The 21,540-nt window shown below is 32.2% G+C and overlaps 1 protein-coding gene across 2 annotated transcripts in view; it reads right to left on the reverse strand.

Annotated features, from left to right (window-relative positions):
• Positions 1 to 270: 270 nt before the first annotated feature.
• LOC127734448 (uncharacterized) overlaps positions 271 to 21,540 on the reverse strand; it is a 29,009-nt gene continuing 7,739 nt past the window's right edge. For both annotated transcript variants that reach the window (XM_052244313.1, XM_052244314.1), the window contains exons 7-22: positions 17,086 to 17,157; positions 16,555 to 16,692; positions 16,044 to 16,166; positions 14,731 to 14,802; positions 14,452 to 14,582; positions 14,076 to 14,168; positions 13,256 to 13,342; positions 12,204 to 12,314; positions 11,169 to 11,355; positions 9,618 to 9,761; positions 8,659 to 8,744; positions 5,599 to 5,669; positions 4,097 to 4,293; positions 2,259 to 2,394; positions 1,894 to 1,968; positions 271 to 436 (exon numbers count right to left, since the gene is read on the reverse strand). In XM_052244313.1, the coding sequence (XP_052100273.1) occupies positions 421 to 436; positions 1,894 to 1,968; positions 2,259 to 2,394; positions 4,097 to 4,293; positions 5,599 to 5,669; positions 8,659 to 8,744; positions 9,618 to 9,761; positions 11,169 to 11,355; positions 12,204 to 12,314; positions 13,256 to 13,342; positions 14,076 to 14,168; positions 14,452 to 14,582; positions 14,731 to 14,802; positions 16,044 to 16,166; positions 16,555 to 16,692; positions 17,086 to 17,157 (1,739 nt within the window). In that variant the 3' untranslated portion in view covers positions 271 to 420. The remainder of the gene's footprint in view (positions 437 to 1,893; positions 1,969 to 2,258; positions 2,395 to 4,096; positions 4,294 to 5,598; positions 5,670 to 8,658; positions 8,745 to 9,617; positions 9,762 to 11,168; positions 11,356 to 12,203; positions 12,315 to 13,255; positions 13,343 to 14,075; positions 14,169 to 14,451; positions 14,583 to 14,730; positions 14,803 to 16,043; positions 16,167 to 16,554; positions 16,693 to 17,085; positions 17,158 to 21,540) is intronic.

The raw sequence follows: 21,540 nt of genomic DNA on the forward strand, positions 1-21,540 counted from the left end.
ATCGAGCAACAAACTCTATGTAAAACCAAATAGATAGTCTATACAGCAGATGTACTCAAACACTGTGACCAGGTGGTTGGTAAATTGTGTTTGTATAAATGCATAACGAGTGTTCATATTATATAAAGAATGTACAATGCTAGTAAAGAATCCCTTCAACTTTTGCAGAAAAGTAATTTGACACTGTATTTATTAAAATCGCTAGCCACGAACAGAATCAACTAGCCGATTTTATTTTGCAGCTTTCAGAAGATGAAAAAGACAAAAACATTTCTGTTAATTCAATTTATTTTCTAAGCTTTATCGATAATTAATATTGCACTATGTTTTACACAACTATGTCTATAGACCGTCAAAAAATAAAGTAAACCTTGTCCAACTTCAAAATATAGTGGTTCCGAATTGTTGCAGGTTGACATTTTAAATGGCACTCAATCTATTAAAGAAAACAAATCATCATTGATAACTCATTGTTATTATACAAATGAATGTAGGTCTGGTTTTTTTTAAACGATGATTAAAAACAACTTAAATGACAGTTTTTAAGTCTATAATTCGTCATTGATATAATAGAATGCATAAACATTTTGCAAGTTTTATTCAGTTTCTCTATTATCCTTCCAATCTAAATGGGAGAAAAGTCACTTTCATAAAAGAAAATTCTTAATAATGGTTTAATTCTTACAATAATGTATAATGTGTTCTCTGTAACAATTTCTTAAGAAGAATTTTTTGAGTTGAAAATAAAACATTTATATTAATATAAATAGGATCTATTGTTCTTTTTTATCGTGTGCACATTTACTCTATAGTTTTCTTGTTATTTTAGAGGCTATAATGTATAATAACATTAACGGTACAAATATTGTCTCTTCAGTGATCCTCGAGGCCAACATATATAAAACTTCAAAACCAAATATAAAAGTTGAAGAGCTAATAAAAAAGGACAAAAATCAAATCCACACCCGGACAAAGAATCAGTGTTATGCAAGAGGTGTAAACAAGCATCGCAGAATCGAAAGGAAATGTATGCTCCTTTTCTTCCCAAATTGTTCCTTTATTCATTTGAATCGCAATTTATACGGGAGTTGAAATATCCTTTAACTTCACGTTACGCAATATAGATGATGTCTTCTAACTAACTAATTTAAGTTTTTTTACTTTGTTAAACGCTCCTATCTCACCGAAATATAGGAAACCACAGATACAGTTAATTCTGCTCTATATATTGACTTACATCTAGAGATTGATTATAAGGGTCAATTGAGAACAAAACTTTACGACAAAAAAAATGATTCAACTTTTTCAATTGTGAACTTTCTATTTCTGTGTAGCAACATTCCAGCAGCGCTTCAATATCCCATTTGATACGATGTTCCAGAGCTAGTCTTTGTCAAATTTATGTGTATGTTTGTTTGAATGTTTAAGTCAGTTGGTTTGTATGTCTGTGGTGTACGTCCACACAGTTATGGCTGCTGGATACCAGTTACTGTCACATTAACCAATTGTGTCTGTTTGGGTAGCTCACCAAATTTACCCTTACAAGGAAGCCATTAAATCAAGTGTTCCAAGTCATGAAGTTGAAGTTTCTTCGATAAATTTAAAGACGCCATCACGAGTTGGTTGATCGTTATGGTATATTTATGAGCAACACACAGGTGCCACATGTGGAGCTGGATCTGCTTTCCTTTCCCCGGAGCACCCCTGAGATCACCCACGGTTTATTGGTCGGGTTCATATTGCTCAGTCTTTTGTTTTCTATATTGTGTTCGTGGACTGTCGTTCGTCTTTTCGCCATGGCATTAACAGATTGTCTTGGACTTATGAGTTTGAATATTCCTTTGGATCTTCCGCTTCTCTTTCTCTTACAGTTTAACTTTTAAGTGTACTTACTTTTTTCTTCGCACCCTTACTTCCTGGCCAGAAGAAGTGTTTAGTTGAATCATTTTTGTAAAGAAAACAATATATCTGAAATATCAAATTTGTTCATGATACTTTGAAATGTAAAACATGAGAAGGAAAGTGATAAGAATCACTTACTTTTTTCGGCATTTTACTGTTGGTGTTGTATTCAATTCAATCATTCTCAATGCAAGTTACTTGACATATTTAAAATTATACTTTTAATGTTTAAAAAAATTGAAACCAAAAGGTAGGAGGTGAAAGTAATCACCTTGTCATGATGAATCAAAAATTAATAGATTATTTCAAAATAACTATGACAAAATTATAATTATTATAAATGAAAATCAACATACGTTCCTTTATTGTATTGCACAATAGTCTTTCCAGTTGGTTTACGTTCGTAAGCTTTCTCGATTCTTGTGTTAATTTCATCTTCGTACTTTGTCCATACATTTTCTTTTTCGTTTTCATATTCCCAGATAGCACTAACTGTAAGAGGAATAAATGTGAGCAAATGTCCTCAGTATCAACCATATATCAGAGTAATTCTGTTCTATGATTGATATGGTTGATTGATAGCGTTTGATTTTTTTTATCAGTGTTTATTAGGAGGAAAGATTAAAAATGTCACTCCGTAAATTTTATGGACACCATCACGAATTCGTTGATCTTTACGATGTGTCTGTGTCTAAACTAACTAACGACATTTTATCAACGTCTTAGATTGTGGTTTACCATCTACGTCGTCTGGTCTGCTAAGTACCGAACGTGGCCTATTCCCGAATATGACTGTTTTGCCGAGTATGAATTCGCATTGCTATTAGACGTGTCTCGGTATTTATACATCTAACATTCATGTATTTAGTTATTTAGTTAAGTCTGGTTCGATATTGTGTTATGTCTTATCGTTTGTGGTTTTAATTCTATTTTTTTATTTTCTATATGTATGTAAAAGTTAAGATAATTAATCAGCTAGTTCATTTATATGATTTTTTGTTTAAAGCAACTATCTGCAAAGGATTTTTTTTTATACAGTTTTTATTTAGAAGAAAAAAACCGATATGGTTAGAAAATACAAATAATTACACCATTACTAACACAATGCTATATAAATATGCTTGTAATGGTTAGAAAATACATAATAACACCATTACAAACTTAATCCCAATTTTATATTAGAAAATTATCTGTGACGTTGATACATTCGTGTGACGCAATCTCATAATTCTATTGTTGTGTACTGGTGTACTGTCGTAAATAAATGGGAGTTGTCCGTTGTTATTCTGTGGTTTACATGTGGTAATATACTATTATATTATTTATTTATGTATTTCTCTGTCCTGAGTGTTCTTGCGTTTTTTGTACTGTATTCCTGTCACGTAATGTTGTCATTTTAGCGGTATTTTTAACATTGCCATATAAGCGGGAGGTTTTGCTAGCCTTAAAACCTGGTTCAACCCACCATTTTTTCTTAAGATGTCCTGTACCAAGTCAGGAATATGGCAGTTGTTATCAAATAGTCCGTTTCTATGTTTATTGGCGGTTTTTTTTACAGTTCAGTGTTTCTGTTGTTCCGTTGTTTTCCTCTTATAGCTGATGTGTTTCCATTGGTTTTGGTTTGTGACCTGGATTTGTTTTCGCTTAATCGATTTATGACTATTGAACAGCTGTATACTTCTGTTGCCTTTATTTATGGACTTCCCGTTTTTGAATTTGCCTTGGTGTTCGGTATTTTTGTTATACTTTTTATAAGAGAATTCAAAATAGAACGAAGGTATATTAAAAATTGCATCTTTTAAAGGTTTGACAGCTTTTAAATACATTTTGTAAATGTAAAATGGGCTTGTAATAGGTGACTAAACTCTTTTTTTAATAATTTGTTTTCTTTTAACAGAAAAATTCGTATACGTATGATTGTAGTTAAAATGATCGATATGAAACATAAGGACACACACAAATAGTAAACGTTACAACAGTAAGCAGTGTATATCTAATCAAAACTTATCCGATGTCAAAACTGAAACTTTCATAAGGAATGGCAAGATGTTGAAATAGATAGTTGTATACATTTTTGTCTGTAAATTTCCTCAATATTACGGAACAATACTAAAGCTTATGTTGAAACTCCATCATGGCAAAGCTTGCCTAAGACAGTTTGTGTTGAAAAGTGTCAGAATTTTATTAAACTAACCAGTTTTAGAGTGAACAGGCAGTACATAGTTATCAAAATATTCCTTCACTGTTATATCCTTGTCGTCACTCTTTACTGTACCCGTTGACTGGTAATCAATACATTGTTGATAATTTGTATTCCTTTCAGTGCTATCTTGATAGTTATAGACAGGTAAATCGGGTATTTGATCCGATTTACTTGGAAAGGGGTCGTCACTATACATGATCAAAAATAAAATTGTTTAAATGCAAACTAAATTTCACGTATTTTTTCATAAATAAAAATATTAACCCCGACATCACATCTAACTTCATTTCTGTCATATAGTAATAAAGTTATCAAAATTATTTATAAGAATAAGACGATGTGGTATTATTGACATTGAGACAACTTTCCACCAGTGACATGACGAAAAAGTTGGCAATCATAGTTCGCCTTCAACAATGAGCAAAACCAATACCGCATAACAAGTTATCAAAGGCCACGACATGAAAAATGTAAAAGAAATCAAATCTAGAAAACTTATGTCCTGATTTATGTAAAAAAAAAATAAACGAAAAACAAATGTATACAGGAACGAACGACAACCACTGAATTGTAAGATCCTGACTTGGGACATGTACGTAGTGAATGCGACGGGGTTATACTTGTTTGAGGGCGCCAAATCATCTCCTTATCTTGGACAGTAGTGTAATATCACAACATAAGAAAAAAACTATAAAAATCATTTGAAAAAGGCTTGACTCATCAGACCGACACGAAGCACAGTAAAACAACTATCAAAAAGACTTCAAAAGACACAAAGTACAGACCTGAGAGTACTTACAGTTACTGAAAGCTAGGTCAAAGCCAAAAACAACTAATAAAAAGATTTGTATCCAAGATTAAGTAATCAATCAATACACATCCAATGGGTTAATTGTAAAGACGTCATAAACATTCCGAGATAAATATGATCTTGTGCAATACAAAAAATTAAGCATCGACAGAATGTAGGACCGTAAATTTTTATAGCATTATAGCAATAATATTTAGTTATGTTTTAATTTATAATAACAAAATTAATGTTTGTACCGATAAAACAATATAAGAAGATCTTGTTACAGTGTTAAATTGATAACCTTTTAGAATAAGTTTACTTTAAGGATCAATGTGTTTGTCAGAGATAACATCTAAATACATGAATCACTGTAAAAAGAAGCATTATATTTTCATAAAGCCTAACCAGTTGAAATCCAATCATTATTTTCTTTCATTGAATTTTGTCTTGCAGTTATCTAAAAGTCTGGCGATTCTTTTCTCAGCGAGTTGACATGAGAAAGTATATGTTTTTGTCGACCAATCCCAGTAACATTCTTTTTGCTCTGTTTAATACTTCATAATATGCTTCTTCCGATTTCATAATATTGAAAATAATAAGTAATATATATATATATAAAATTTTGACTATTTATCACATTACGTTTTTTTTTCCATCAAGGTTATTCTAATTTTTATGTGTACGTTGATATGATACTTACCATATCTGAAGTTCAAACAATCCGTTCTGTCCCATTTTATATACTCCAATATTAATACAATCCCAGCGGACCTAAAACATAAATTAATTTTGGGAAAAACAATCTCGAGTAGTTAAAATAATACATGCTTAGCATTTTCTGTTCAATAATAGGGCAATTTTACTGAAAAATCTGATGGGAAATTTCTTGCATATAAAACTATACCATTAAATTTACTGATAAACAACAAAATTTTAATGGACATTGTAAAATAAAGACAATAAAAACCGTACAAATAAAAATTAGTTAGAAATTCAAAAATATTTAGTTAAAAATTCAGACATTACAATGAGGTAGAAATATTTAAGAACCATGAAAAAGTATATATGAATAAAAAATGAAAACAACACGCTATAAATTTCAGCAGGGCAGCCAAAGAAGAGACTTAAGGATTGAAGAGATGTGGTAGAACTTCTTCCACCTTGTAGTTACCCTGGCTACTGTGTTTTGGACTCGCTGTAATCTATTAATCATGGTAGCTGGGAGTCCACTAATGCGTTCTCATAGTCAAAACGAGAGGTCACTAGAGAGCATACTAACGTTTTGCATACTTTTTCGGTAATAAATGTAAAAATTTATCTGATTGAAATAGGATTTCGAAATAGCACTCACTTGTTGGTTCATTGCCAAAATTTTGTCGAAATAAATGCCTATTTTTTTAACGCACTCAGCATCACTGACAATGTTTTCCCCAAAATTGAGATTCAAGTCTGAAAGGTCCTTAACACGGTCTTTTTGGAGAAAACTATCAGTTCATTTTAACCTCGTTTAATTTTAACATATTACAGTACACCCACTTTCAAGTGACAGCCACGTACGCCTCATGTCGCCTTGATATGTTAGTCCAATTATCGAGCGGTTTGAAAACTAGATAAACTTTCATTCGAAAGAACAGAACCAACAGCGATGTCTAATCTCGAGATACCAACCAACTAAGTGCTATACCGGTTATCCAACAAAAGAATTCCGACCGCTTCACTAGAGTGTAATCATCGATCACATCGAAAGCGGTCGACAAATTTAGCATTAGTAAAACGGCACAACATGTATTGTCAAGTGCAACATTTATGTCATGATGACCACGTAGTAATGCTGTGTAAGTCGAATGACACGGTGACGCATGTAGGCTAATTGTACGTTGTCGTGAAGAGTGTTTGACAAATGATGGTTTTCAAGGCGAGTTTCAACAACCTTTTCGACTACTTTGGAAACAAATGGAAGATTAAAGTCTGGTCGATAATTTTTAAACACCTCTTTTCAAGAGTGGTCGGACAAACGCCACTTGAAAGATGGTGGTGCACAACACTGTTCCAGTGACAAGTTCAATATCTTGGTGATGACGGTAGGTAAACTGTTCATACAAGGTTTTACTATCTTTGTCGGAAGTGGGTCCAATTCGCATGATTTGTTTGGAGCTTTCAGAATAATCTTACGCATTTACTCTACAGATGCAGGTATAAAGACTTTAGGTGGGTGGCCTTCAAATCTAAATTGTATTTGAATTCTCCATTGTCATTGCCAGACGATTCATTTATTATACATTGGTTAGTCCTTATGGTTTCGATTTTTCCAAGGAAAAAGAATTTCCGAATCTATATGATAGTTCAATTTCACTGTGGTGTGATGGCAAAATCACATCGTTCGTTTTTCCCATTCGACCATTTGTGAGCTTCAGTAGTTTCTTTTGGTCCTGTCCAACTTCCGAAATTTTATTTGAATAATAATCCGTCTTGCATTTGAAGAGCAGTTTGCTTGTCCTGGATCAATGTTCTTTTTGTAAATCTGTTTATGAACTTCGCGCTTTGTCTTTCGCATTTGTCGCTCAGCTTTGCAGCGTTCACGCTTAGCAGATCGCAATTCATCAGTGTTTCACTCTGTGTTTGGTTGCATAGTAATCACTTTTGATTGTATTGACGCATGCCTGTGAAGGACAATTCGAAGCACTGAGTCGTTTTCAAACGGAGTATTCTGCTCATTTAGGAGGAAGAGAATTGTTTATATCCTTTTCGATATTTTAAATATTATTCCTTTGAACGTCCGAAAAGTCACAGACATTCTTTTGCTTCGGTGGTTTAGTGACATTAAGTTCACAAAGCACCGCAAAATGATCGAGCAAGGAAATGCCTTTGTCATCACAGATTTGCAGATCCTCTATTGACAGTACGCTATCGACAATGGAACAGTTCTCCCTACATAAGATAACGTCCAGTGTGTGTCAACGGACATGCGTAGCGCCGACAACGTGGTGTACGAGACTATGTTCGATGATAGTCTCTTCGCAAAAATTGTCGAATTTTTTGTTGATTTTTCCAAAACGGGAGGAGGACGATAGATAACATAAGAGCGAACTTGATGATTTTGTGCATATACACTGCATTTAAGAAGTTCACAATGTGGAACACATTTGATAATTAGGTTCAATTTATGTGCGATGACAACAACTCGATCCGCCTCTTCGATCTAATCTTGTGACATGCTGTATTTCGTATCCGTTTCATAAAAGCTCAGAAAGAACGCACTTGTCAATTATATTAATCCACTAATTATATATACTAGCAGCAATAAAGATCTTGATATATTAACGTATAAACCCATATGCCTATTTCAAATACCGTTTGATGATTTTAAGGGTTCTTTTTTATTTTTATGTCATTTGGTTGCCGTCTCATTGGCTTTTACCCTGTATCTCCTTTTAATCAATTTTATACATGTATTGGTTTTCCTGTTTGAATTGTTTTACAATAGTCATTGTGGGGCCCTTTAAAACTTGCTGTTCGGTGTGAGCCAAGGCTCCGTGTTGAAGGCCGTACTTTGACCTATAATTGTTTACTTTTTACACATTGTGACTTGGATGGATATTCGTCTCATACCACTTCTTCTGATTTATATGTAGTACCATTAAAAAAAAATTACAGCTAGAATTGTTTTGTCTTTTTTTTTTTACGTCGAACTGCTTTCTTATTGACATATACCTGCATTTCCTTTCATTCAATATACTGAGGAATATTCTGAAGTACTTACAACTACAGATCCATCCTGTCGCACACTAAGAACTGTCCCCATGCTTCCATACCCACCATCAGAATTGTCAGAAGTCCAATCATTGCCTAATAAGATAACGAAGTGTACATAAAAAACACTTTCTAGTTATTTTTTTTTATTCTAGTATTATGGACGAAAGGGGAAAACTTGTTCGCCTTAACGGTCTTGCTGTTCAGTTATTAAAATAAAAATCATCAAAGATACTGGGCTTATAATTTCGAACGCCAGACTTGCGTTTTTCCTACAAAATACTCATCAGTGACGCTCGAATAAAAGATGTTAAAAGGCAAACTCGTTTAAATTGTTGGATATCAAATGTTTGAATACAGTCAACAGTGATATTAAACAGAGAAGATTTTGTTTTGTCTACAATATTTTGTCATTATCACAGTTTTCTATGACTGACGAAAATTTAGTCAACGTTTTTGAAAGATTATGACAATGACAATGATCAAAGAAAACTTTGACAAAGCTTAGTGGAATAGAATCCTCATTTAATTTTTCTTGAAACTTGGATTAACTTTGATTTGAATTGAATTAGTCAATCAGGAATGAGTTTAGGAAAAATGATATTTTGATTAACAAAAACTAAATGCGCATGGTAAAAACGATTGAAATAGAAAACTAATATGCAGGATAATTGTTAGTAAAACTGAAAGAAAGGTGCTATGGATAAATGCCATGATAAATTTTGATGCTGACAACAAAATACTTTGTTAAGGTTTTCTTGTTCAAAGGTTTCTATGACCACGGTTTTGGTCAGATACTTTGATACTGATATAATGGATTTAAGCTTTTTTCAACATTTAAGCATATAAATTTTAACTATCACTCCTACGTAATTTGAAAATTTTACATTTTGGTTCTCACAGTATTGATGTTATCTAAGATATATAAGGAAAATCGACGTATTCATTACTAGTATAAAACTTTAGTACCTCGTTTAACTCTACAACCAACAGCAATCATTTCTTCGAATAAAAATCTTGGTTCTTGCACTTTTCGAATGGTATAAATGTTGTCTTGTTCATCATAAAAATACTTATTTACATGACCACTGTCCCATTCTACCCAAACATTTCCTGAAATAAACAAAAATAGGTTGCAGTTATTCACGTACTTAGTGCAGGCAGAAAATAAATCTGGAAACTGTATTGGTGGCTTTTATACTATGTTACGGTTGCCCGTTCCATCAACCTGTTTTATTTGTTGCTAGTATGTTTGTTTGTTAATGTTTGTTTGTTTGTTTGTGTGTGTGTTGTATCTTGTTGGTTTTTTTAACTTAAGAAGATTACCAATAAAGCTGGTGGATGTATACCACTGTTTGTCCCCAATAGTACCATAAGCCAAGTTGTAAATGGTTTGACAATGACTGTGATTCTATATATATTTTTAATTATGAGGTGATATATTTTGCAAATCTTACCGGCATGGTCTTTCAAGCAAACATTCTTTCAAGTGGTTTTGGATATTCTTATAAAGTCCCTTTTGAAATATATCTCCAAATGTTATTATATTTTTTATTGAACCTGGTGAATTAAAAACTAATGATGTGGGCAAAGTTATTCATCCTACTTTGTTTCGTAAGTAAATTAATTAATTATTTCGATTCTAATAGGACAAATACGGTGATTAAAAATCTGAAGCGAGGGTGGGTATGCCGTGTGTGTGGCTGTTCTATTTTACCCCCTAATAGATCAAGCTAAAAATTTCCAATAAATCTATAGCTTGCATGAATTATTTCTTAAATAACCGCTAGAAAAAAATGTGTTTAATTCTTTTAACTCTCAACCCCAACATTTGCCATTTTTAATTTACATTTTTTTCTCGTAAGCTACCGTCAAATCCACAGTTGACATGTAGTAACTAAGGAGCCGCCATGTTCACTTGCTGAAATCAGTAAATGTGCGAATAATGCAATAGAATAGAAAATAAAACAACACCTACCTCAAAACTCCATTTTAATGCAATATTATTCGAATTTCGAGGGTTCGCGTAACGGAAGAAGCTTCAGCTCTAGCGTTTTCATTCGTATGACGTCATGTTTTGAAATGACTTTAATGTGCCAAAACCATTAATGGAATTTCGCGGAATTTTATTTTATTTTGATTTTGTACATTTTTCCGAGCTCTAATGCATTAATTATTTTTGTTATGCATCAGTATAAGAATAAAGGTTCAGTAGTTTTTTTTTCAATTGCAATTTTTAACACAGCGAAATCGGCAAAGCGTTTGCACATATGTTACGATACATTTCGATTTACGTGGGAGGTGTATTGTTACAGTCACATCTCTGAGTCTGCGCTAAGTATAGATATATCGAGAATTTTATCATGGTGTTGTTTACAAAGCGAAAGAAGCACGTCATATTAGAATTAAATAAAAAGTATCCCTATATTTTTAGATTTTTTTTTTTCGTTTATTGGTTTGTCTTTTTAAAATATAAAAGATTATACACTTATACTACAATACAAAAAAAAATATTCTTACTGTCAAATGTATGTCCAACAACAGTTCCCGCGAGACCAGAATCTTGTTCGTTATACAACCAATTAGGACCACGTCGTACTCTGTCTCCAAGTTGCAGTGATCGAAATTTCATTTCAGTGAAAAAACCTCTTCTTTTTTCAGTGTAAAGAGGTGTAAGAAACTCCATAACAAAATCAACACAATCTTCCTAAAATATCAATTCTATGAATATTTTCCCACCACATGTGTGTATGTTTGTGTAGAGTGGTAATTTTTGTTTGGCTTTTAACCATATAAAGATGTATTACTTTCAATGTCGTTTCGCTTGACTTTAGTATGTATCAGAAATTTTATCGAAATTAAATCTATTTTCTATTCAAACAAAATCATTACTTTGATTTCCTAGGTTCAGCAATCATAGAATCTTCTCCAAAAGTCTTGTTTAAAGAAACTACGTTATGATAGAAAATTATTAATTATTAATATTTAGCGCCGTATCAAAAGTAATTACAGACGTGACAGTTGATTTTGCGTAACATCAACCGACATTACTTAGAATGCTGTTAATTTTCAAAAATGTTTCGGAGAAATGCCATATTGATGGTTAAATGGTTAATCATATTGGTCTACGCAGACCTATAAGGACAAAAACGTCTGAAAAATAATGAATCTTAGATATCAGCCAGACAGGCAGGTGTCATGATGAAAATTGAACAGAAATAATCCAAGTTACTTTGCTGCTCAAATATTTTATCAAAAGAGGTATTATCCGTTTCCTCTTAAATTGTTGCATCCGGGTTGTTGAAACCTCGACAAATCGAATATTAAGATCAAATACTTAGAAATGTGTAAACTTCATACATCCATATCATCAAAAAATGTAAAGATGTAATACTGTTAACTAAATATTCAGGACGAGAAAATTAGTAGGATTTCCAATAAGGCAACTTTCCACAAGGACCAAATGATGTAGAAGTAAGCAACTTTCCCCGACAACTTCGTTGCATATTTTCAACAACTTTCTTAATCAAAAACACTGCAAAATATGTATCTCACGTGTGCGTCTTCTGGATTCGATGTCCTTTCAATAATTGTACTCCGTACTAGTCCTGCAGTAGGATTTTGGTCTAAGTGTCTCAACTGTGATGCTACTTGTGCTGCTAATAACTTAAATCATATGAACAGAATAAATAAATATAGTGCTTAAAAAAAACATTGGTTTAATTTTGATAGCAAAAAAACTTAAAACTATCTGATTGTTGGACTTTTTTTCGACAAAATTATTGTTGAGTTTTGGAGGAACTATATTTCATCAGACAGTCGGTGTTCCAAAGGCAAGCAAACCAAATTGTTTTGTAATCATATGAAACAGACTTTATGAAAAACAGTTTGTGTGTGTCAATTCTGAAAACAGATGTATACTGTTCACTCAAAAACTATTTCAGATACGAAAAAAACGTCTGAAATTCTTTAAAAATTATACGGTCGCAATCACGACGTCACTAGTAAAAGATCTTTAATCTCAAACGTTCATTTTTATCTTAACAACAACTGAAAAGTCTGAAAATAAATTATGAAGTCGTGTTCAGTCTTTCAGTCAATTTTATCGACTGCGGTTTTTAAATTTGCTGTTATAAATTTTCGAAATCGTTTTTAATTAAGGAATGTATCTCCTTCCTGCATAGTTCTGATTTCTTGTCCAGGTTTGAATTTTCTTTTGGTCCTTTTATGTATTTATCAGCTTTTCAACGTTTATATTAGGTTTTGGAATTGTAAATATTTTACCTCGAACATCACTAAAGAGACTTTGATTGGCAAAACGCGCATCTGGTTCAATAAATTTGGAACCGTAAATTTTATTCATAGTATATCGGTGTAGTATTTATTTTAAACAGCTACGAAATTGTTGGCTGCTTATCAGCTGTATAAACTGCTTCCCAAAAGTTTTATGTTTTGTCTCTTTCGGTCTTGATATTGTTTTAGTAGAACGATTTTGTATAAAGTTGCATTCATATTGTTTAAAACGGTATGCACTGACAATCAGATTGTATTCAATTTCATTAATTTACTTTAGTTCTATATAACAATATATATCATGTTATAATTACCAGAACTTGTGTCAATCTTACTAAGCGATGTATTTCTTTATGATATATGACTTTGCCATTGGTTTCACTAACTGCACTTTCCATTACCTTCAATAAACATTAAATTTACTGGTTTGTAACAATTGTATTTGCAGACGACTTTCATCGGGCAATGGACGACATTATTGTATCCAACTTCAACAGTTAGTTATTTCCTGATGACTACATTGTAGGTAAAGCATTATTACTCAAAATATTCCTCTTAGATCGATAGCTCTTTACCAGAGTTTTAGAAACCACAATGAAAATTATAAGACGAATGAAAGTCCTGTTTTTTATACATGATTATTTATTAGTATTTTATATGTACAAGTATATTAATTTTTTTGCAACTACTATATACGAAGGGTTTTATAACAGGCATTTATCCAGTATTTATTTTCAGAAACTTATTAGCAATCTCGTATTTGTGTTTTGTTTTTGTTTGGTTTTTTTTTAGACGTGTAGCAATTACAACTAAAAGAATTCTTTCTTCGTATCTTCATTGATTTAATGCCAACAAAAAGTATCTGATTTTCAGTTACAGTCATACAAGTTAAGTATTATTATTCACACTGAAATCTGTTTCCAGGAATCATATAACTCATTAGGTGGCGGTGAAATATCAACCTATGTTAAATGGTAACCATTCTATATTGAATACGAAACATAAATGGAGGATTTTAATATAAAACAAAATTGATATTGCCATTGTAAGGGAAAGAAATGTAAAGGATATATACGAATCCCTTTCTTCCATTGTATAGAATTAAACAAAACAGCGTATAGTACTTTTTTTTACCTCATTTCGTTCGTTGTCACCAACAGGTACATAAAAAATCTTGACTGCATAACCTGCTATTTTGTTTATTACACTGCTGATCTCAGCATGCTTCTATATAAAAATAGCATAAACTCGGTAACAAAAATTAATCAAGCCTAAAGTGAATTTGTCAACACTTGATAAAACAAATGTTTGAACTCGAAATGTTATGTTAAGAAGAAAAAAACAAAAAGTTACTGTGAGAATCAAACATGGTAACATTGTTAATACTGTAAGGAATAATTTACACATTATAAGATTAACAGCCAAAATAGGTAGCAGTGCAGATTTTATTTTAACCATAAAATTTTAACTTTAACTCTTTATTAAAATAAATTAATCTAATCTGACGTACCTGAAAATCGCCTGTAAGATAGGAAGGGTTAATATCTTTGTCTAGTTCTGTGTGAATATTCGCAGACAACCCATCAGTAAAGACTACCATATATCCAGGTACTTCATTATCATATATCTGTGAAGTACCACCTGTTTTTGGAGAAAGCACAAGAGTTGGTTATGATAATGGAAAATAATTTTAACAAATAAAAAATTGCACTATTTCGACTGCCAAGCGAAACTGAAAATCGAACATGTCACAATTTCTGATTTCTAATATAAAAACTTCTTTATTTACCTCCTAGAGCCCCAGCAAGTCCCATCAATAATCCTCCAGCCAATGGTGCTTCTCCTTCTGGCCTCAACTGACCTGTAATAGAATTGCATTTTAATTTAAAAGGAGCATTAACTACGATTTCAACAGCATAACTGATAAAAAATTAAGTAATATAAGGGGCGGAAAAAATACAGGTTACAGTTAAATCGTGATGCACATTATTTTTTGTATTTATCATAAGAAATCAAACGGAAAATCCGTAATTACATTATTGCACGTGCTATTAGTATCTAATTGTTTATATCTATCTATTTACATTTGTAATTAGGTTAAAATTTCTATATCTTAATATTTCAAAATTTTGGTTTTGAACATCCCAAGATATACATTAATTGTTGAAGTGTGAATATAGTGGACTAAAGTTGGTACCGTAGATGTTATCACATGCAAATTGTAGTAGCCAATAGAGTTATTAATTAGATGTTGTCAAGTCCAAAAATGTTGATACTTTTTACAATCATATGCATTGCTTAATGGGGCCTCGGTGGTCGAGTGGTATAAGTAGTCGATACTGAATAGCAAGCCTGTCAATACTGAGGTTGTGAGTTCGAATCCTGTACGCGGCAGGTCCTCTCGACTCCAATCTAAATTGATTAGGATTGTCAGTTTTCCTACCGAAAGTTGTTGGTTCTCTCCGGGCACTCCGGCTTATTCCACTAATAAAAACTGGCCGCCACAAAATAGCACAATTGTGCTGAAAGTGGCGTTCAACACCAGTCAATCAATCAATCAATCAATCAATCAATCAGTTTTTAATGTATAGTATTGGACTAATGTAATTCCCATATGTGTTTTAGTACGTTATATGTCGAATTTGAGAGTTTGAGTCGATTCGTTGAATATGAATTCAACAGCTAATGTCCATTTAATTCTAGAAATCTTCAACAGATTCATAATTTGAATGGAAAATTAGTTTTGATAAAATCGTATAACAATATGTTCAATGAATAAAATAAACATAACGTACTGGTTACTATGTCATTGATGATGAACAAGAACCGTTTCCGTAATTAAACTACTAAATACTCATTTTGATGCTAGTACTTTCACGGACGCCAAAGGGCAAATAATTATTTGTACAAAAACTCAATACCCTATTATATAATAACTGAAAATGTCCATTTAACACACATAATATTTTCCCAAATTTAATCACTTGCTCTGTATATATATCACACACACGCGTGTTTTATTTCTGTTAACACTTATTTATCTTTTTTCTCTTTCACCGACTCCTCTTTCTAAAAGCCAGATTATACATAGTTTGTACTCACCAATCTCCTTCAATACTAAATCGTAATCACATGTAGATTGTAATATCAAAGTAGATGTTCCTCCAAACACAGCCAGACCAATATTATCTCCTAACATTCGTGTCATTTTAACTTGTTTAATGCCTATAACGGAAATTTTATCATTGGTATATTGCGCTGCAGTTTTAAAAAAGAACAAATATGGTGTTAAGAAATAAAATAAATCAACACGTTTACATTATGTGAAGAGGCGAATCAAAAAAAAAAAGTTTTTTGTTCACTTCATGAATAACTTGTCTTTGTGTTTATAAATAACCAATAATTCGAACAATTCATTTGTCTTCTTAAAAATCCTACGATGTTTGAGAATGAAAACGAATGGAAAATCATTTTCAAAAATTGAACATTATTTGTTCGATAGGTGTTACAATAATTTTCTAAGCTGTGATTCATGAAGAAGCCTACCAATTCTGAAAAAAATAAAGATAATGTTCAGTTATATACTGACGTTCTCAACATTTGAAATAGTTACCCGTCACATAATTCTTTGCTGTTTCGATCATAATATCAAATTTTTGACCTCTCATCCGTTCAGAGCAATCTAACACCAAAGTAACATCATGTCCATGTCGTCCGCGCTCTACCATTCCAGACTGTAACCGAACCCACGCTGTAAAAAAATTACAATGGCTAGCAGAATTAGTTAGTGTTAGATGAAAACAAGGCAAAGCTGTGGGGTTGTGTCAGTGATCAACAGTGCTAACTGACACGTATATGTTACATATAATATGCTGCGTAGACAAATGAAATAGTGACAAAATACAAATTTTTGGTTAATGGGTATTGATAATCGCATTATTACACCGACAAAGTGTATGTGTTGTGCTGGAATATTAGCTTTGTCCGTAAGATAAAATTTCATCTTTTTCGTGTGTAACTCTTATCGGTATCGTTGCACAAATCTTGAGATTTGCATATATATTTTTTTTCTATCTGAACCATTTTTTAATTACTTATCTAATTGGTGCAAAATTGTATTTCCATCTTATACCTTTACACTTACCATTTTCCCTCAGTTGTTCAGCGTATGACATCCATTCTCTAGTAGATCGTGGTTGGTTGAAAAGACCTGGATCTGTTAAAATGAACATATCTCTATATTTTAACGTAGATCGAATTTTTATTTTTTTTAATCATTTCTTACATGTACTTATGCATATTAAATCTAACTTTTCCATTATTATACGGTAATGGAACGGTTAATGTGTTACAAAATTTTTAATTTATGTTATCTATGACGAGTTTATTTAAAGCTGTTTATCAGTTGAGACAAAAGTATTCCCTTTCAAACACATCTTTTGAATATTGATTCGTCATGTTCAGTCAAACCGACAAACGAATTATACAGAGTTCAGTTTAGGAAACAACGTAAACAATCAAGCGAAACCCTCCTTGAGTTCGGTCAGTCAGCCAGGAGATGATCCAAATTGGCATATCCTAGTGTCTTATTAGAAGCAGGTACATATAGTCTTTTACATAGAAACACTCATGACAGGGCAATTTATTCCGAAATGAGAATTAGAATAAACAGTAACGATCGAAAGTTTAAAATGATGCTTAGAGACTTGCCGTTTGGTTGATGCATATAGTAAAGCCGAAAATGATGTAAGAGAAGGTGGTGTTATTCACGTCAAGATACTAATGGTGACTTTATAGGAAGGAAAAAGGAAAGTTATAATTAGTGACACGTCAATGAAAGACATTGTATCATGGATGCAATCTATATAAAAAAGTATAAATACTCTAACGGAAGATATGGCAAAACTTAAGACTTTTATAATATTGGGATTGGTTCTCACATTTTTCAAACTGGAAAAGCAGAATGGAGAGACAAGTTCGTTGATTCAATATTATGGTAAAAACAGAATCGGAAAACGCTGATTTTTATGCCAAAATGAAATTTGTTGAAGTAGAGGCCGCCAATGGAGCAACTTAAACATAAGTTAACATTGTGACTTGAAGCTGTAGTAGCTGATTCTTAAGGTAATGGCTTAGACTTCTTGAAAAACTGCATGACTGTATGTTTGATTGGCGTTAATAACAGACTTTTTGTAATTGAGCTTTTGATTTTGTCATTTATAAGGGACTTTCCGTTTTTAATTTTCCTTGGAATTCGGTATTTTTATTATTTTACTTTTTTGTATAGTAGATTTTAAGGTGAAGTAGTTTTCAGGGATCATTAGGTTGTTACAGAATGATTACGTAAGAAACGATCGGAAATTGTCATTGATGGCAAGGTTTAATTGTTTAACAGAAGATAAAGAGATAGAGGTAACTAAAATGTAGGAAAAAAAACATTTTGACTCATGGATCGTTGATTAGGTCAGATAGAATAATCCCTGTTCTGTTAAGTCAATGAGCTAAATCCTACGATAATTAATCCCGATACTTCTATAGCTCAAACTCCGGAGGCAAACCGAGATATGAATATCTTTGTACTAATGATCATAAAAGTGTTGGAATAAGACCAGATTTAAAAGACCTGTTGGACAGGAAATAAGACGGGTTGACTGTTTAAGACTTTTTTATTTTTGAATCAGACCATTGATGATAGAAAATGAGGATTCGTTTGCTTCTTCTGATGTTGACTGTGGAATGACCAATCTCGTTAAACCAAATCTTCGAACACTTTATCATTTGAATAAGGCAGTTAGTGATAACATTGACAAAATGTTACAAAAATTAATTATTGAACCCTTCGACAATCCCTGCACGGTTGGGATTGTCTGTAAAAACGGTACAATAGAATATTAAGAAGCAAGGTTAATTAAAACTTATATTTTTTTTAGTTTTCGCTGAAAGCAAAAGTGTTGGTGTTGAGAAGGACCTTTAAAGTATCCTTATATGAGTGACATTGAAAAACATACATGGAAAACATACATGAAGATTGTCTTAAAAGATGCCTCCGACTGTGAAAAAAAATCATTAAAGATACCGGGCTTATAATTTTGTATGCCAGAGGCGCGTTTCGGCTACAAAAGATTCATCAGTGACGCTCGAATAAAAAATATAAATGGTCATATAAAGAACGAAGTTGAAGAGCCTTAAAGGCAAACATTTCCGTAAAGTTTTGCCAAATACAGATAAGGTATTCTATTCCTGAGGTAGAATATTCTAAGTCTTTCGAACAATTCAAAGTTTTGTAAACATCTTATAAGATTTTGCCATTTGATTAGGGACTTTCCGTTTTGAATTTTCCTCGGAGTTCAGTATTTTTGTGATTTAACTTTTTATATACAAATATGACAATATTAATGAAAATTCATGTCAACACAGACTACTGGGATGATAACCAGAATGAATTGACCCTTATGTTTTGTCTATATTTGAATATTTAATGATATGTGTGCCTTATGTGTTGGAATCAGAGGTCAAGTCAAATATTAGGGTGGTTTTAGAGTTACCCTTATATGAATAAATTTCACTTTAAACTTTTAGAGCCAGGGTATATATTTTGGATTTAGTTATTGCTAAGGATATAGTTTACTTGGAATAAACCATTTAATTTGTAAATTCAAAAATAATACGGATCCAGAATCTTACTAGAAACAAAACTTGTACATGTTTATATATACACGCTTAAGTAGTGTACACGTTACATGTTCAAATGTCAATCAACTGCACCCTTTGTCACCATATGCAAGTACAAATCGTTGAAACTAAATAACAAGGAAGAACCGACAGAAGCACTTTTAGAGATTGCTTTACTGCAGTGATAGTTTTAAGGCAAAAGAGAAAAACTCTCCATCTTTTTAAGACTTTGCACCTTCATTTATCATTGGATTCATTTAACACAGTACACTCACGCACCATTAATGACAAAGTTAATTCAAATATTACTTGAATTTCGATAATGAATTTTAAACACACGTGTGACTTTAAATTGACAGTTAATTGTCAAATTTCAATGCTTGAACACTACATTGAATTTTAAAGACACGCGTCACTTTAAATTGACAGTCAAATAACTTTGGACAAGAAAGACTGCATTGCATTTTAAATTGATTGGTATTTTTTTTATCATATATTGATTATTTTACTTCATGTAAAATGTGACACTATTTTAGAAATCCTTTTCGAGTAATAGAAAAGGTTTGAGATGTCTAAAAACTGAAGAACATGCTTCATTAAGTGTATAAAAACCTATCACGAATTGGCTATTGGAAATTTGTTATAGGTTTACTTCAAGTACTGAAAGAAATTGCGTGTGAAAAATCATGGATGAGGGATTTAATGTACAAGTACAAGAAAATGAATTACTTATACAGCAAAATATTAGATCATGCTTAATTTGTTAATTGATATAATATTTTTTGCGTAACAATCTTCTTAAAGTTAAATTATGGCAACAGTAGTTTATCATGTTCAAATCTCATAAACCGTTAAGAAATCAAATCAAGGTAAAACAAAGACTTCTGGAGTCGCATGACCTCCGAAAGCAGCGATACCGGGAGCGTGGACAAGGTAAGTGTCTCCTGCTCGTTAACATATTGCTTTCGTGTCTGTAGTGACGTGTTATGTTTCACTGAACGTTATCTATGCATAACTGGTAAATTATTAAGTCAGGGATTTAGTTACCACAAATTAGTTGTACCCTTTACTAAATTCTTTAATAAATATGACATCCTAAATTTACGGGGATGTAGTTTATAGAGTCCTTTATTTAAATACGATCCGTGTAAACTAATTGATCCTTTGAAAAACTTAATATTAAAGTTTATCAATTTAACTCCCTAGTAATTTCTTTCAATATTGTTTTTATCGGTTCTTACATTAATTTTGTTTTTAAATCATAACTAAATATGTATTGCTATGCAGTTACGAAAACGTATGGTCCTACATCCTGTCGATATTATTTACTTATATTTCGACATTGCATAAGTTCAGGCTTTCCTCGGACTGTTTATTGCGTCTTTACTCTAAATTCGAAGGCTGCGTACTGATTGATATTTTAGACTCGGAGAACATTATTTATTAGTTGTAATTGGCTTTTAACTAGCTTTCAGTAACTGCGAGTGCTCTTAAATCGGTACTGTGTGTCTCTTGTTTTATGTTAGTTATTTTTTGCGCTTCGTACGAATATGTTGTTCCAATAAGTTGTGTAGAGTTAGGCCATTTCCAACTGATTTTTTTAAGTTTTTTCTTATGTTGTACAGTTACACCACTGCCCCAGGTTACGGGAAGATTGAACAAGCATATTTAGCCCCACCACATTCTTTATGGGTCTATCCAAAGTTAGGAGCCTGCAGTTATTTATTGTTTTTGTTGTTTGCTGTCTGTCATTTTTGTTTTTCGTTAATTGTTTCGTCATAAATTCGGCCATTGGTTTTCTCTTTTGCATTGTTTCACATTTTGTCATTTCGGGGTCTTTTAAAGCTGGCTTTGCAGTATGGGTTTCGTTCATTGTTGAGACCGTACGGTGACCTGTAGTTGCTAACATCAATTTCATTTGGACTCT

Source organism: Mytilus californianus, unplaced genomic scaffold (assembly GCF_021869535.1).
Source record: "Mytilus californianus isolate M0D057914Y unplaced genomic scaffold, xbMytCali1.0.p SCAF_3, whole genome shotgun sequence".
In the NCBI taxonomy this organism is placed as follows: Eukaryota; Metazoa; Mollusca; class Bivalvia; order Mytilida; family Mytilidae; genus Mytilus; species Mytilus californianus.